Source organism: Sceloporus undulatus, chromosome 7, assembly GCF_019175285.1.
Source record: "Sceloporus undulatus isolate JIND9_A2432 ecotype Alabama chromosome 7, SceUnd_v1.1, whole genome shotgun sequence".
Classification (NCBI taxonomy): domain Eukaryota; kingdom Metazoa; phylum Chordata; class Lepidosauria; order Squamata; family Phrynosomatidae; genus Sceloporus; species Sceloporus undulatus.
This window is the reverse complement of record NC_056528.1, coordinates 25,008,885-25,026,601: the sequence shown is the minus strand read 5'-3', so window position 1 is coordinate 25,026,601 and position 17,717 is coordinate 25,008,885. Positions and strand designations below refer to the sequence as shown.

The 17,717-nt window shown below is 44.9% G+C and overlaps 1 protein-coding gene across 2 annotated transcripts; it reads left to right on the top strand.

Moving 5' to 3' along the window:
• The first annotated feature begins 5,535 nt into the window (after nt 1–5,535).
• JSRP1 (junctional sarcoplasmic reticulum protein 1) lies at nt 5,536–17,415 on the top strand. 2 transcript variants are annotated; one of them, XM_042479949.1, is made up of 7 exons: nt 5,536–5,690; nt 7,680–7,827; nt 8,472–8,518; nt 11,691–12,039; nt 13,333–13,479; nt 14,298–14,392; nt 15,454–17,415. In XM_042479949.1, the coding sequence occupies exons 2-7, from the start codon at nt 7,710–7,712 to the stop codon at nt 16,081–16,083; spliced, it is 1,386 nt and encodes a 461-aa protein (XP_042335883.1). In that variant the 5' UTR covers nt 5,536–5,690; nt 7,680–7,709; the 3' UTR covers nt 16,084–17,415. The 2 variants fall into 2 exon arrangements, with proteins under 2 accessions (XP_042335883.1, XP_042335884.1); XM_042479950.1 differs by lacking the exon at nt 5,536–5,690 and adding an exon at nt 5,706–5,985.
• Nucleotides 17,416–17,717: the final 302 nt, after the last annotated feature.

Here is a 17,717-nt window from a genome sequence, read left to right as displayed (position 1 = left end):
GGATAAATCGTTTCCACGCATATTTCTCAGTCCAACCATCTTCAGAGGAACACAAGACAGAACCTTCTCGGCAGCTGCGCCCAGATTTTGGGGTTATTTTGATGGACTCCTTACAGTCCAACAATTGCACCCTTGTCTTGTGGAACGTGGTGCTTTGTTTGCGTGATTCACTTTCACCTTAGTCTCCATTTTCTCGTCTCTTTGTCTTAACAGGTGAACCTCTCTGGCTATCAGTTAACCTCGCTTTGCTTGCACCGGCAACTCCAGGTTGTGAAACGCCGGATCGAAACATCAGGACTTTATTGAACTGAGAAGAACGGGTCTGGCTAGTTCGGGTCCCTCCCTGCAGCGGTTTCAGTATCCTTCTTTTGTCCGTGGCAATATTGCTTTTCAGACCATGGATCCAAGAGAATGTGCCTCAAATGGAGGGATGCTCAAAAGCTGCTAAGTTAGAGCATGGGGTGGCCAGTCAGATGAAGGTGAAATAAGCAATTACACTCATCCCTCCATATTTGCGGCTTTAATATTTGCGGATTTGATTAATATGTTCTCTCTAAGAATATCTAGGTCCTGCAGTGCATCTGTGTGGTGAACTTTAACTAAAAGTTGCACTAAAAGACCTAGGGATTCCTAGAGAGAATACTCTACTAGGCATTTGCAACTCCTCCAGCACAGTTTCTATGGTCAGTGTCTGTCAGACATTGACTAAAGAATTGCTCTGGAGGACCTAGAGATTCCTAGAGAGGTGTCCTCTCGGGTATAAACATTGTGTTTTTGTTATTTGTGGTTTTCCCATATTCACGGGGGTCTTGTGCCCCTAACCCTAGTGAATATGGAGGGACAAGTGTATTCCTACTTAGGGAGATGGGATAACTATTTAATCTAGTCTTCTAGGGCCAGTGTGGTGTAATGGTTTGAGGGTTGGACTATGACTCTGGAGACCAGGGTTCAGATTTGGGTTCGGCCATGAACACCCACCCACTGGATGATTTGGGCCAAATCACAGTCTCTCAGCCTCAAAGAAAGGCAAAAGCACATCCTTTCATAACAAATCTCGCCAAGAAAACCTTGTGATAGGGTCACCGTAAGTCAGAAACGACTTGAAGGCACAGAGCAACCACTTGCTTCTAGCTAGAACATTGATGCAATGCAGAATGGAGGGATGAGCCCCAGGATCATAATTACTGGGAAAAGGCAGGAGGGAGCTAAGTTAAGTAAACATATAAAGCCCTGGAAAGTCTTTGCAAATTGATGCAGTAAATGAATATAACCTTGGAAATCATGGCTTCTTTCCTAGCTGAGCTGTAGACTTGCACCCAGCCCTTTCCTTTTTCCTGAAGCTGAGTACCCCAAAACTGGACAATTTGTGCTCGTCTTCTCCCTGGAGTTAATCCACAAAAACTGGAGACTCAGGCCCAATCCCTGAGGTCTGGCAACGTTATGCCTGATATCCTTACACTAAAGTCCAGTTAGCAAAAAGTGCATGCTAAAGATCAGCTTCACGCTGATTCCTTTCCGCTGCGTAATAAATCTCAACACAAAAGCCTGCAAGGAAGAACTTTGCTCCGGTTTGAAGCTAGCGAGTCGAGGCTTGTGGGGAATGCTCTTAACATGTCTCTCAGGAATGTAGTTTGGATAGTCAAGAGAATGGTTTCATTTGTTACAGCTGGTCTAAGCAAATATTTCAAATACCTAGGCTCTACCACCAAGTTTCCAGGCGAAGAACAGATTAAAATAGGTTTTTGCCTGCACCTATTGATGCGGAAGTCTATCCGTTTGAAGTCAGTGGGGATAAACATTAACCTGGCTTCAGTCTAAGAATTTCAAATATTGATAAGGACATTAACATATCCTCCAAGCCTCCCAATTTGGTAGGGACAGTCCCAATTCATCCTGTATCATCCCATTTTCTCAACGGCTATTAAAATGTCCCAGTTTCTCTTTCCTCCTCTCACTTTCCCCTTTTGTCCAAATTGCTTCAATGGCCACAAAATGAGTTCAAAGCGCATTTTGCACACAATTAAGGAAGGGAGAGGAAGGAGGTGAAATCTTACCTTTCCCAGGAGTCTCAGGCAAAAGCAAGCTGCTCCTAGCTTGTCTGTTTTATTCCTTATTAATAGCATTTTGCCATCTTGACCTCATTCAGATGTTGCTTGGCTACACCAGTCCCAGTTATCATCTGTGAAATGTTGGAGGGTATGCGTTAAATGCTTTCTAATAAAGTTCATGGTATACGTCTCCTTAATTTCCCTTGCCACCTCTTTGTTCTTGTGTCCATCTCCTTATTTGTGACTTGTCCCGAAATGTATTTATTTAATTTATATCCCTCTTTTCTCTCGAACAGGGGCCAAAGCAGCTCTGAACATGACTGAAAACAAGGTAAAATGGAGCAAAATAAACCTGCATGGAGAAGTCAAGAAGATTCAACTGAAGCTGTCTTGCTTTGGACATATCATGAGATGACAGGACTCAGTAGAAAAGACAATCATGTTTGGCAAGGTAAAAGGCAGGAGGAAAAGAGGAAGACCACATCGCAGGCGGATTGATTCAACCAAGGAAGCCACAATCCTAAATTTGCAATACTTGAGCAGGGCAGTCGATGACAAGGTGTCATTTAAAGGTCTCCCATTTGTAAAGTCACCACAAGTCAAAGCCAACTTCATGGCAATAAATACTTGAAGGGATGGCATATTGAGGAGGGAGCAAACTTGTTTTCTGCTGCTCCAGAGACCAAGACCCAGAACAATGGATGCAAACTGCAGGAAAAGAGATTCCACCTAAACATTAGGAGGAACTTTCTGACATTAAGAGCTGTTCGACAGTGAAGTGTAGTGGAGCCTCCTTCTTTGGAGGTCTTTAAACAGAGGCTGGATGGCCATCAGCTGGGGATGCTTTGATTGAGAGTTCCTGCATGGCAGAAGGGGGCTGGACTAGATGACCCCTTGTGTAGTCTAACAACTACATGAATTAAAACCTAAGTGAGTCCACAGATTGCGGCTGCAGCCTTGACACTGCTTTAACTTCCATACAAAGCTAATGCGAAGGAATTCTGGGATTTGCAGTTTGGTGGGGCGCCAGAGCTTTTTTGCCAGGAAAGGCTTAATATCTCACAAAATTAGAAATACCAGAAATCCCATTGCATTAAGTCAAGGCAGTTAAAGTGGTATCAAACTACTTTCTGGGAGTCGCCACCGAGAAGTCTCTCTCCCCGTATCCTCGCCAAACACATCCGTGGATTGAAAGGAAGCTTTCTTCAAAGTCAGGCGAGCTCATAAAATGAAATGGTGTGTTTGTGTGCGTAGGTGTGTTTGCTTGTGTGTGGACAGAGAAAGCTGCCGCCCTGAGGTTTTTGACACCCAGCCAAGCTACCTTTGTGACTAGCAAATGGTGACTCAACTCTCGGTGCCTTCAGACATCTGCTACGTGCCGCAAAAAAGAGAGGCGGCTCCGCGCGTGACCACGAGGAAAGATGACAAACCTCCGCCGATTTCCTAATCATAACTGCTCCAGATTGTAAGCACACTTCTTCACAGAGCATGGGAAGGGCCCTGGTCGAATGGCACGTCCTTTGTATGGCAAAGGTTCAGGGTTCAGGTCTTGGCAGCTCCTAAGACAGAAAACACCAAAGACTTCTGGACCAAAGGTTTATGACCTTTTTGGCGGTGGGGCGGTCACAGCGAATCCCTTTGGCCACTGATGAAAGCAGAAATAAGTACACAAAAACACAGTTGATGCCAAGGTAAAAGGATTTTGGAGCATGGTTTTACATCAAATATCAATCATTTACCCACCAAACTGTATTTTTTTCATCCTGCTTTAATTTTGCTTTCGGTGTTTGTAAAGAGAAATGTTAGCCTCAAACACAGGACTTTATCACACGAGGGGAAATTGGTAGTTAAAATGGTGCTTATGCCGTGAAAATTGCGTTACAGATAGATGGATTCGATCCAAGGAAGTTTGCAAGATCTGAGCAGAGCTGCGGATGCATTATCATTTTACTATCAATTTCCTATGAATAACAAGCTGCTTCGTGGCTTCCTTGCAGAAGAAAACCTTATGAAATGCATGGAGTTGTCATCAATCAATAATAGATGATCAATTTGGAATACGTCATTAGCTAACCTCACCAATAGGGGGCACTGTTTATCCTTTGAATTTGGAAAACACCCCCCCCCAAAAAAAACCCCTTTATATTTATTGCTTAAGAATATAATTAGAACAAGCATGACTGAAAGGTTTGTGCCTTTGCTTCAGATACATAAAACGAGTCTCTCCGCAGGAGCTAATGCACTTCTTACTCTCAGCTGATGGTTTACTTATTGCTCTCCAGGGTTTCAAGCAGAAAAGGGCATTTCCCCATCTCTACAAATGTGGCTGTTTTCACTCTGACAACCCTAGTTTGCTGTTATAGTGTGCCTGCAAGGTGACCCTATCATGGGGTTTTTCTTGACCAGGTTTGCCATTGCCTTCCCCTGAGGCTGAGAGAGTGTGACTTGCCCTAGGTCATCCATTGGGTTTACATGGCCGAGCCGGCATTCACACTCTGGTCTCCAGAGTCAAACATATTGTCTTTAGTTCTCTTTTCCATTCCTTGGAAATGGATCGGTAGAGCCATCCCAGCAGCGTTCCTCATTCTTTCTTCCATTTCTTGTTTCCCCGAATGGTGTGCCCAGTTTTTCCATTTCTTGCCTTCCCTGACAATAGACTCAACCCAGCTGCTGCCACACTGCAAAAATAATCCAGTTCGACGCCGCTTTAACTTCCATGGCTCTATTCTATGGAATCATAGGATTTCTAGTTAGTTTTGGCACCAGATCTCTCAGGACTTTTATCACACGGGGAAAACTGGAAGGTTAATCTGGGATCAATCGAGGTATTTCACATAATTTCACTAAAGGTTTTCAAACAACGTCGCACGCAAATGGAAGGCAATCCAAGCGCAATTGCGAGACATCCCAGGAATAGCTGGATTCGGAAAAATATCAAATTTATAAATCCTTTCCCACTGTAAATTCACAGTCAATTTGCATTTGCATTAGTATGACATGCATCTCCATGGGATTACTGTCGACATTGGGATCCTGTCATCCCTGCGCATGCGCAAACACGCTAATTCGAAATGAAGAAGCCGATGGGTATATACACATGCGATGAATTCATTCGTATTCACACTGCTTTCTCTTTCTGATGGATGCTGTATTCGTCTGTGCGTGTGATAAACTACAACGTCATTTCTTGCATTTTTGGATTGCCCTCCCCTTTTCTTCTTTTAGGACGGTGATACATTTCTCTGTGTGAAAAACTCCTCAGAGGGAGAAGACTAAACATCTCACAAATCCCAGAACCCCGTACCATGGAGCCACGGCAGTTAAAGCGGTGTCAAACTGCATTAAATCTGCAGTGTGGACGCAGCCTTCCTTCCATTTCGTCACTCCGGCCCAGCTGTGCCCTTCCGTTCCTCTCTGGCCCTGTCAAGCCAGACGTGTCCTCGCCGCCTGCGAAAACGAAAGAGCGCCTGTGCCCCTTGCTTGGCTGGCATTTTCTAGGGAGGTATCGGCACCTGTTGCTGTATATTACATTTGCACAGAGCGAAAAGGGAGCAGGAGGGAGGAAAGCGCAGGCGGCTGATCCAGGCGACAAGCTCAAGGCGAGACGGAGGGATTTGAGCCCTGGGCCGAAACACACGTTGGGTAGGTTTGTGGGTCGGTCTCTCTCTAAACCTCAAAACGGTTCCATGTAAAGGCCTCTGTCCGCTTGCGTGTTTTTGACACGCTCTCAAGTCCACAGTGACTGTGGCTCCATAGGCTCTGTCAGCTTGCCTTGGACCCTGGCTGAAGTCCAGCACTTCTGCCTTGCCTGGGCCGCCTGGCCTGGCTCCCCTGGGGAAGGACACTATTTTGGGATACTTCTTTGATGTTGAATCAGCAGCAGACTCCCAAAAGCCCTGCGCTGAGATTTTCTAAGCACAGGCATGAAGCTGGAAAGGTAACTCTTTTTCCCTATATATATATATATATATATATATGAACTAACATCATGTGTTTTGCTGGTCTTACCAAATGCAACTTATCCAAGTTCATAAGACTAACATCAGATGTTTTGCTGATCTTTCCAAATGTGACTTAACCAGGTTCATATATGTCTATGAACTAACATCAGATGTTTTGCTGATCTTTCCAAATGTGACTTAATCAAGTTCATATATATATTAACATCAGATGTTTTCCTGGCCTTACCAAATGCAACTTAACCAAGTTCATATACATTTATGAACTAACATCTGACGTATTGCTGATTGTACCAAATGCAACTTAACCAAGTTCACACACATGCGCACACACACAAACACACACACACACACACACACACACACATATGAACTAACATGAGATGTTTTACTGATCTTACCAAATGCAGCTTGAGTTAGTACATGTGATAAATGCCTATGACAGATTCACTTTAAATCAGAAATGACTTAAAGGCACACAATACACTCAGACAAGTACATATCATCTCCTGACACAACTCATCAAACCCACCTTAACATCCAAGCGATGGAGGTCTGTTCTGCCAGTGGCTAGGGCATAGCAAGATGTCATTTCTAGCCCCTTCTCACCAGTGAGCATTAGTGCAAAGAGGAATCTCAACAGGGTTCTTGCTTTGACCATTGTACTGCAGATCACTGGTAGTAGGGGGCTGGAAACATTATCCTGTTGCACCCTGGTTTCCAGACCAATGGTAGGTTTGGGGGACGAGATTGGGAATCATGGCACTGTGATCATAAACAGGAATACGCAATGGTTACAAGTGACTCAGGCTGCAGCCACGATGCAGAAAGGATGCGGCATGACACTGCTTTAATTGCCATGGCTCAATATTCTGGAGCCATGGGATTTGTCACTGGTTGTGGCACCAAAGTGCTCTGACTAAATATCGCGCCAAACTGCAAATCCCAGAGTTCTATAGCAATTAAAGCAGTGCCAGGCTGCCTTATTTTCTCTGGTGTAGATGCTGCCTCAGTCGAATGCTGACTTTTCCCCAGCTCTGGTTCTTTAGGGAGGAGGGAGAGAAGGGCCAGGCTTTTACGTCTTGTAGCACCTGCTGGGGAAATCCAAATTCCCAGATTGGAAGCCCTCCAGCGTACTTGGTTTCACGTCCCTATTCTTAGAAAACGGCCTCTGGGGTTTTTTAATGACGACTGCTCAGCCCCAGGTTTTATGTATCCGAGTGAATGAAGAGAGTTTGGTGTGTCCAGAAGTGGGGAGACCCAACAACTGTCTAAGAAACAAGGATATTCCTCTTCTTTCTCGTCTCAATCTCCTACCTGAGTCAGTCAGTCAATCAATCAATCAATCAATCAATCAATCCTTTTGGCTGAGATTTCGTAATGTCACGAGTCTGGAGCTTTGTGGCAGACAGGCAACAAATTCCTGGTAGTGAACACTAGCAAGAGAGTCACGATTCTCACATGGTGCTCCTGATGAGCATCAGGCCCTTCTGCTGCGCACTGCATACATTATAATTCTGGGCGGAAAGGCCCTCTCCTTTGAGACCCTGTCCAAAACTTTGCATTAAAGATGAGCAAAGGTTGGAAGACAACCTTGGGTTTGTATCGATATATTTAAAGGAAAATGATACGACAAGGAACCAAAAGCTAACGTTTGTTCTCTTCTTTCCAGTGTGTTTAGCAAGGATTGCCAAGAAGGAATATGGCGACAGGACCGTGTGACGTACTGGAAAGAAAGGACGAACGCCCAGATCCCATAAAAGAGCTTCCAACCCAAAAGGAGGATATTCAGAGACAATTGAAAGAGGAGAGCAAAGAAGGTATTTTAATGCTGGGACTGCAGCTATGACTTTTCTAATCGAAAAAGTTGATGGTATCTTTCCCTCTTCTGTGCCCAAAAAATTCTGCAATTCATCCATGCTAGGAAGACATTTGCTTGCCGGACTGATTTATTTCCATAGAGCTATACAGTTGGAAGGGACCTCAAGGACCATCAAGCGTATATCCATACTGCAGAAATAAAGTAGTTTGACCCCACTTTAACGACCATGACAGTCTTACATAATCCAGGGATTTATAGTTTGACACCAGAGCTCTCTAACAGACCCAGGCTGAATACTTCACCAAACTACAAATCCCCAGATTTGTCTTTATTATTTGCATCGTGGAAGTGCCAGGCAGTAATTCACAGCAAAAAGACGATCATTCAAACTCATTTTAAAAACCTATGTGCTGGTCAAGGCTTTCTACTTTTAATATCAGAAATATATTTTGGGGATAGATGACCGTTTTGTTATCATGATTACAATGGAATCAGTATTTTATGATGGTTGTTTGCGGCTAAAATTGCAATGGCTCTTGGTTCGATGCAAACAGACTTTTGCCTAAAAGATGAACCAATAGTTTTTAGGATAGATTGATAAAAGTTTGACTTGTCTGCTTCTGTTTCTCTGTCTTTTAACAGATGCCAAGAAACCTCCAAGTAAAGAAGAGGTGATCAGCACCCCAAATGTAAGGAGACCTCTTTTCTTGAAGCCTAGATGCAAACAACAGTCTAACAAATCTTTGCACTGTCTGACGCTCCCTCCTTGAATCAAGAGACCCTTGAGAGATCATACAGAAAAAGAAAGGTGACACATAGGCCTTGGAGGATGGCCCAGTTCTTCAGGGACGATGATAGATTTGACCAGATGAAATGGTTTGCTAGTAACAGCCAGAGGACTGAACAACCTTGTTCCCTCCTTACAGCATTTCCCCATATACTCCAATACCAGTCCCAATTAATCCTCCGCCATCCCACTTTCCCGGCTGCATTTTTATAAAGTCCCAGTTTCTCTCTTTACCTCCCACCTTTTCCCTTTCGACCTAAGCTTACTTCAACTGCTATAAAATGAGTCCAGATTGCAAAAGTTGTTTACACTCCTGCAACGTCAGAGTGTGGTCAAGATGGCCAAAGCCATTGCGTTTCATCGTTTGCTTTAGATTATTATACATTTGATGTTCTGACCTTTGGTGAAAAGAGAGTTATACTGTATACACTCGACTATAAGTCGACCTCACATATAAGTCGAGAGCAAGTTTGGAGCAGACCAAAATTGTGGGTTTTGATATGGCAAAGCAAAGGAAAACAATGCCAACAAACTTAACAAAATTTCAGCAGACATAACTATTTGTGCTCAAACTAAAGGCTGGATGGATGAGAGAGTAGAAGGGGGTCAGTACTTCCAGGGCAGATTAAACTCTTGCCTTTCAGCAGGGTGTGTGTGTGTGTGTGTGTGTGTGTGTGTGTATATATATATATATATATATGATTTAAAATACAGTACTTAGATCGACCATGGATAAGTCAACTCCGGTTTTTGGGGTCAATTTTTTAGCCTAAATTTCTAGACTTATACATGAGTATATACAGTAAATATATTATTGCTATTATTAACCAGACAAGCTAGGACAGCAACAATTTGCTTTTCCCTGAGTCAACTGGGAAGGGCAAGACTCTGCCTGCCTCCTTTCATCTTCCCCTGCTTAAAATACTACTTTTGCAGCAATGAAAGTAAGCTGAGGATGAAAAGGGAAAGCAGGACATTTTAAAAGCAGTTGAAAAAGCTGGACAACAACAAAAATAAATAATGGGGATTGTTCGGTTCATTTCTTCCCTGCAAAATAACCCACTTGTGGTTCACATTCACCAACGAATTGGTTCAAAAGGGACCCGCTCCAGCCAGACAAAGGACAAATTTGAATCGATTCCGATCCGCATCTGGTTCACACTTGCACAGAATTGATTTATCCAAAAAGTTTGTAAAAAATCATTGTCAAAAAGACATGGGTTAAATGGGTCTGGTGCATGGCCCCCGTCGCCAGATCGCTCCAGTGATTCGATTTAAGTGGGAAGCAGAGTCATTTGAACCGTTTCAAACCAAATTGTGATCCAGTTCAGAAGGTAGTGGGAATGAGGCCTTAAAAAGTTTGTGTGGCAGTTAGACAACCCCAAATAATATTTTTTAAAAGGTCTGTAGGCAGCCAATAAATCCTACCACTGACTGCCCTCCCAAACTGAAGGGACTCACCAATCTGCCACATTGTTTGAGAAGGGTTATCCGAGGCAGAGGAAGCATCCAAGGACATTTAAATTCCAACCAAATAGTGCAGAAAAAAAGGACTGTGCTTAGGAAACCCACAAGATACAAAATAAAACCTCCTCCTTGAAACTGAAAGGGCTGAAAGCAAACCTTGACCCATCCTCCATGTTCCTTGGAGAGATTGCTTTGTCCTCTAACAATACAGTGCATTTTTACAGAGTGCCCATGGAGGCAACTCAGCCACACAAACCGCCAACATTTCAGAAATGAAAACTGGGACATGCATGGTCAAGCAACATCGGAGTGTGGTCAAAATGGCAAGTTTTGAAGGAGGAAGAACGGAGGCTGCAGCAGTTTGCTTTTTCCTGAGCTGACAGGGAAGCACAAAATGCTGCCACCTTCTCTCTTCTCCCCACTGTTGAATGCAAACTGTTTTCCCATTTTGAACTCAAGTTTGCAGCAAATGAAGTAAGATGAGGAGAAAGTGGGAGAATGGGAGGAAGAGAAAAACCAGGACATTTTAAAGGCTGCTGAAAAAGTGGGACGACAGGGGATTAATTGGGCCTAAACCAAACCACGACAGCTGAACCGTATGCAGTCAGTATTAATATTCATTTACTATTACATTAATTTCTATCTCACCTTGCCTCGAGCAAGTTCAGAGCGTCACATATGGCTTTCCTTCTTCCCACTTGATTCTCAGAACAACAACCCTGTCAGGCAGAGAAGGCCACACCATTGATTACTGTTATTTTTTTGTCTGCAGCTCCCAAGATCTGTCACCCTTTCCATCAGAACTGTTAAATAAACACCATTAAAACCATTCTGTTCAGCCAAATGGGTACTCACCATAGTCAAGGCTATATGCATCTGAAGAAGTAGACCAAAGTCTACGAAAGCTCATGCTGCCAGCTTCCTTCTTTCAGTTAGTCTCAAAGGTGCTACAAGAGCTCTCTATATAGCCAAGGAGACTAACTTTAGCCTGAAAGTCTTGGCTAGAGTAGACCTATTCCATAAATTAGATTTAGCTGCATGTTGACACAGCATTCAACAACTGATGTTATAATGGGCCAACTCTTAGTTGGAACTAAGTAACAGAACATAAGGCTTTGGTCCTTCAGATGTTTTGGACTTCGGCTTCCAGAATCCTCAATTGTTGGCCAAGCCATCTGGGGCTTGTGAGAGCCAATGTCCAAAATACCTAGAGGACCAAACTTTGGGAACCAAGGACCTAGGAGACTTTTAAATGTTGAATAAACATTCGCACAGACTTACATGTGAAGTTTAGAAGCAGGATTTGAAAAAGAAATAATGTAATTTTGAGAAGTCAAAGGCAAACTATGGCCCCGAACAGACAGGCCAAAATAAAGCTGCTTTGGGTCACTTTGAAGGTATGCTGTTTAAATAATGCATGTGTCCGAAGAGGCTGGAAGGCACACCAAAGCCATGCTCCAGTCCTAAGGACTAGAACGCAGCTTTTGCGCAGCTTCTGGCTTCTTAAGATGCGTGTGTCATTTAACAGCATACCTCCAAAGTGACCCAAAGCAGCTTTATTTTGGCCTGTCTGTTCAGGCCCTATGTCATTTTCTCATTTATCTCAGGGGATAGAGAAAGGAGACACAGACAAGCTCCACGTGGTTGACCAGGACCTCGACGAATTTGTGGACAGCATGACGGAGGCTGTGGCCCTGGAGAAGCCTCCAGAGGAGGAGAAGGCAACCGTTCCTGAGAAGGCCCCTGCCAAATCGCCCCGAGCGGAGCAAGTGGCCGAAAAGGTGCTGAGGGCTGAAAGAGTGGCCGAGAGACCACCGCCACGGGTGGAGAAACCAGTGGCAGCGGCAACAGAGAAAGCGCCAGAGCCCAAAGGGACACGCGTGGAGAAAGCACCGCGGGTAGAGAAGCCAGGGCGGACAGAGAAGCCGGTGGAGAAACCACGGCCGGTGGCACCAGGTTTTTACGATTCCATTTTTCATCATCATCATCTTTTCCCTCTCTTCCTATTCTTCTTTGTATTATCCAACAATAGCTGATGCCTAGATTCTTAGATGGAATCTGAGTAATGGACAGTACAAAACTTCAGTCAATAACACCAGCACTAGACTCTGAAACTGAGAATAATAACAACAGCTGGAATCCTGGATGGAAGTTACATCTTCATAAGTTGACTCATTGAATTGAGCAAAGCCATAATGTCTATATCCAGTAGAACAGTGATTGGCAAACGTGGGTCCACCAGAGGTTTTTGGGCTTCAACTCCCAGCTTGGCCAACAGTCAGGAATCCTGAGAGCTGAAATCCAAAACCTCTGAAAGACCCAAATTTGGGAACCATTGTGGTAGAGATTCCCTACTACACAAGGGAGTTAGCAAAGTGTCCAATGCACATGGCGGCCCAAAATCTCGATCCCAAATCTCGATACGTACCTTTGCAATTCACTAATGGAGTTTCTTAATGCCTCTGTTATGTAGCTAAGTATGTGTAAAGTTAGGTTAAGTAAAAGGTGATACGTATAGGATTCTGGCAATTAAATGTCTCAACAGACTGTCAAAATGTCTGAATGAAATTGCTGTAGATAGAGTCACAAGAGCACAGTGACTCTGTATTATTATTCATTATTCACTACTGCTTAGATTCTTGGAGACACTCTTTTGTGTCCAAAAATCCAGTCAGTAACACCTGGGAGACTGTGGAACCAGGAGGAGGAAAAGATGATGATGACAATGAATAAAACCCACAAATAATAATAACAACAACAACTATGTTTTCCTCTGCCCATCTCTTCTGGGAGCAATTCCAAATGGAGTGGCAAAATATCTGAACAGCCAACAATATCTGGAGGGCTACGTGATTCCCCTCTGAGCTTATAGGATAGGGAAGGAAGCAAGGAAGGAAGGAGGAAAGAACAGGTAGGCGGGAAAGAATGATGAAGAAAAGGAATAAGTGAACGAAGAACAAAGAGGAGAAAAGAATTAAGAGCATTGTTCACAGCAGAAGCCTTCATTTGGTTATTTACTCAGGTCTGTCCTGTTCTGGTAGAATTATGAGTCTTAGTCATCTATTCTTAGCTATTGGTTGAGGATGCTAGGAGTTGCAGTCCAACAGCTTTGGGGGGCATCCATTCCCCATGTCATAAAAGAATTTCAACTTCCCGATACCCCTAGCATACCAGTGACCACTTTGAAAAGTTAGTATCTCAGTCCCCCATTTGATTTTAATTTGATTTCTTTCTGTCTCTGTCCTGAAGCCCCCAAGACCGTCCCCGTTAAGAGGAAAGCAGAAGCCCGTGGGGCTGCAAAGGACACACTTCCCTGGGAGGGCCTGACCCTGAACAAATGCCTCCTCCTGGCCTCCTTTGTCGCTCTCCTCAGCGTGAGCTGCCAAGTGGTTCAAGGTAAGAGAACGGAGTCACTTCACACCATTCGGGTACCTAGCCTTTAGCAGCTCCCATGTCAATGAGGCAGTGAACCCATTCAAGGTTTTAGGTAGCTTTAAACTCTCCAGGATGCTGAACTCAAGACCCAAACTAGATTCAGCACAGTAACTCCTTTGAGAAGTGTCCATTCATTGCCAGCCCTGCAGTAACCTTTCTTTGGAGAAACAGAAAAACCAAAGTCAGCAAGCACTTGTCTTGTTTGGAGCAGATCAGCCAGGCAGGAGCTTCCTTCCTTAAGCTCCGCCCCGCTCTGGGCCCACAACAAACCCAACTCCCAGAATTCAATAGCCTTGAGCCAGGGCAGTTAAAGCAGTGCCAAACTGGGTTATTTCTCCAGTGCGGATGCAGCCAGGATCTACTTTCTGCATAGACAGGACTCTGAATGCTTGCATAGGACATTAACGGGATTCCAGTCCCTGTATTTATACCTGAGAGCCTGTGTGGTTGTTGTGCTTTGGGAGTTGGACTAGGACTCTGGGAGACTAGGGTTCGAATCCATTTGGCCCACTGGGTGCCTTTGGGCAGAAAGAGAGCGAGGGGGCCAAGTGGAAGGGAAATACAGAGGGTGGGAGCAGCCACCAGGAAGACCCTGTCCCTGTGTCCCCACCAAGTGAGTCTGTGAAGATGGTGGAACCGAGAGAAAGCCTTCCCCTGCCGACTTTAAAATGCAAGCTGGTTTGTATAGGGAGATACAGTTTGTATAGGGATATACAGTGTGTGTATACCAACCTGCCTGTGATCCAGGAGCTCATTCCAGCATCCTCTCATTTTCACAGATATAATAGACTATGGCGAGAATGTCCTCATGGCAGAGTGGAGCGCCTGGACCCTGGAAGACGGCAGTCCTCAAGACGGCAGCATTGGGGAACTGGTGAGTGAAGGCGGTCAAGGATGGCAAGAGAGAGGCAGCAGCCAAATGGCAGCATACCCCCCTGAAGGAATCTGAGCGATTGGCATGACATCAGAAAAAAACATACGAAAAGTGAATTTTTCTGGGAAAGAGCTAAAACCTCTGCTTCACAAAATGCTGATGAAATATACTGTTCTTTTCTGATAACGTTTTCTCATATAGATTCCTAGCAAGGGCTTCCTTCTGTCCTGGCAAGGAAGATAGCAGTACGCCACTAACATTAGGCACAACATATTTTAAAGCAATGTTTGAAGCCACAGGGGTGGGCAACTGTACCCTGCACCACCACATGAGTGTCCATATGCCTTTACGTCGTCTGTTGACTTATGGCAACCCCATGAATTCCATAGGGCTTTCTTAGGCAAGGAAGACTCAGGGGTGTTTTTGCCAGTCCCTTCCTCTGAAACAGAACTGACAACACCTGGAATTCATTGGTGGTTTCCCATGCAAGCACTAATCAGGGCTGACTCTGCTTCACTTCCAAGATCAGATGGGCTCCCAGTGGGTGCAGATTCCCCAACTTTGAGGCAAAGTGTTCATGCTAAACAACTCCAATACAGTTGCTGGAGGAGGGAAATGAAGGCATTGGCCTCTGAAAGAATTCTGCATCTCCAATGAAATATTCCTCCAGTCCTCAAATTTCTAGCATTTTACAGTGAAGACTTGAAAATTGTTCATACCTTAAACTCTTTGCTGAATTCTCAGTCCTTTGGTTACTCTCGGGCTGACCCTTGGCTTTGGGTCTGGATTTCCAAATGTTTCTAATCTAGTGTCCTAAATATTCAACTGAGGTTTTAAGTGGCTGCATGTTAGAAACTTGGGGTCTGAAGGACACTTTCATTGGGTGGGGGGGGTGCAGAATTCTTATTTTGGGGCAATGTCTTCATGTTGCTGCCTCCGGTAGCTACACCCCTGAAGAAACTTGACCATGATGCAGACCTAAGATTATCCCTACCAAATCTCAGGTCTGGACTCTCAAGTCAATGGTCTTTTTTGGTCAAAGTCTGTGTGTTTCTTTCTAGGATGAGCGGTGGTTTTATGAGAGGTGGCTGGACTGGTCGGACACGGACGAACCGCTTGAGGTGGAGGAAGAGGAAGAGCTCATCGAAATCGAGGAGGGAGAGGAGGAACCAGCAGGAGAAGAGGAAGAAACTAAATTGATAGAAGAAGAAGAGGAGCAGGAGGAAGAGGAGGAAGAGCTAGCAGAGAAAGAGGAGGAGGAACCAGCGGCCAAGGTAGGACCCAAGAAGAGCTGGGAAAAAGTGAGCAGGAGAGAAAAGGCACCCAAACACAAGAGGGTCAAAGATCACAAGGCCTCTAAGGAGGAGGAGAATGAGGAAGAGGAGGAAGAAGAGGAGGAAGAAGAGGAGGAAAAACATCCACCTAGCAGACGACTTCGCCGGGAGAGGAAGGGTAAAGAGGAATGGCCACGTCGGGAAGAGAGCAAGGGCCACCCCAGCAAGGAGCCCAAGAGAGAACGGCGCCCCAAGGAAGAGCCCGAAAGCAAGAAGGGCCGCTCCAAGCACGAGAAGGACTCTAAGACCCATTCCCAAGAGCAAAAGGAGAGGAGGCCCTGGCAGGCAGAGCGCTCTTTCTTCCCCTCCCACAAGTTTGGGAAGCACAGAGCTCAGGAGGGCAAAAGGCACGACTAAGACTTTCCTTGCACCCTCCATCTTGTGGAAAGCAGGGCTCTGAGATACCTCCTACTTCGACCTCCCAACACTCAAAAGAGGGCAGCTGCCTGCCACAACAACAGACACACCGATACCCTCCAACTTGGCAGGAGCAGTCCTGGTTAATCCTCTGCCATCCCACTTTTCCAGCGGCTTTTAAAATGTCCGAGTTTCTCTCTCCTCCTCCTCCCACTTTCTCCCTTGGTCCTTGGCAGACTTCAGGTGCTGCAAATAGAGTCCAAAGTGCAAAAGTAATTTGCACTCCCTTAATTCAGAAGTGAGGAGGGATAGGGAAGAATTTCTCCCTTCCAGTCAGCTCAGGCAAAAACAAACTGCTGCAGCCTCTCCTAGCTTGTCTGTTCTTGCTCATCCATAACTTTTGCCCTCTTGACCACACTCTGATGTTGCTTGGCCACACATGTCCCTGTGTTTAATTGTGAAACATTGGAGGATACACACACTCCCTGCCTGTCTATAGAGGATGCTTCCAGACAGAATCTTTCTGGACATGTTTTGTCCACATAGAACAGGGACTGAGCTGGACAAGATCAGTCTCACTCCTGACCTCTGACTCTCTGTAACCTCAAGAAAGACCTCTCTACCATTCTTTTTTGTCTCCTCTCCTGTGCCTTCATTCCCTCAGCTCCAAAAATGAAGGATCCTTGCTTCCCCATGGCCATAATTTTCCCTGTATAAATAATTTTATGATACCAACAAAGGCATAGATGCAGCTGTTCTGCTAAATGTGGCCACTCCAGGAACGAATCTGATTTTCTCTCTAAGTCTATCCCTGTTTCTATACCATTGTTCTCCCAAAGCTGAGAATCAATATGACTTACAAGGTTTTGGAAGCCAAAAGGCGATTTTCTTGTGAGCTCAATCTTGTGCTTTGGCCACTAGGACTTGCCACACAGCTTCTGAAAGACTTGCAGCGGAAATCGTTCCAAAATGAACACTGTCTTTGGATGGGACCCACAAGGGTCATGTAGTCCAACCTCCTCCCAGTGCAGGTGCCTGGAGCAAAAAGTGACATAAAAGCTCCAGTAACATTGCTTAATCTGCAACGGTTCAGTCACACTCACACACATATGCATGCTGTTAAGATATTTGAAGCAACGGGAGTAGTTGGATTCTGCTAACCCCGCTCCTGTATACACTTTCTAAAACTTTTCTGGGTTTCCTGCAGTCCATTTCTCCCCGTGTTTTATTTTTTAGCATGGCCATTTGATCTTTTCTGGGTTTTTCCCTTAGATTGGAAGGATTTTGGGATTTCCAATCCTCTTGCACAAAATAAAGCAAGTCTCTCTTCCAGCCCAGCGTCATTAATGGTGTGTGACCAGGAGAAAGATGTATGATCCCACTAGGAGTCTTGTTCCTTGCTAATTTTCTTCCCCAAAAGGGCCTAAATACGACAAAGGCACCCATCTGATCTTGGAGGCTAAGCAGGGTCAGCCCTGATTAATACTTGGATAGGAGACCACCAAGGAATACATCTTAAGCAGAGCTAGTGGTCTAATATGGAGAAAAACAGGCAACCTTCAAGCAAACCCAGATGGAGAGGTATGGAGACGGCAGCAAAATCACCCCTCAGCATTATGATGGGTAAGCTGGCT

Excerpts from the sequence above, each read along its gene's own strand:
- JSRP1 (XM_042479949.1), top strand. The coding sequence starts at position 7,710 with ATGGCGACAGGACCGTGTGACGTACTGGAAAGAAAGGACGAACGCCCA. Across the intron at positions 7,828-8,471 it reads GAAAGAGGAGAGCAAAGAAG|ATGCCAAGAAACCTCCAAGT; the intron begins GTATTTTAATGC and ends GTCTTTTAACAG. Across the intron at positions 14,393-15,453 it reads ACGGCAGCATTGGGGAACTG|GATGAGCGGTGGTTTTATGA; the intron begins GTGAGTGAAGGC and ends GTTTCTTTCTAG.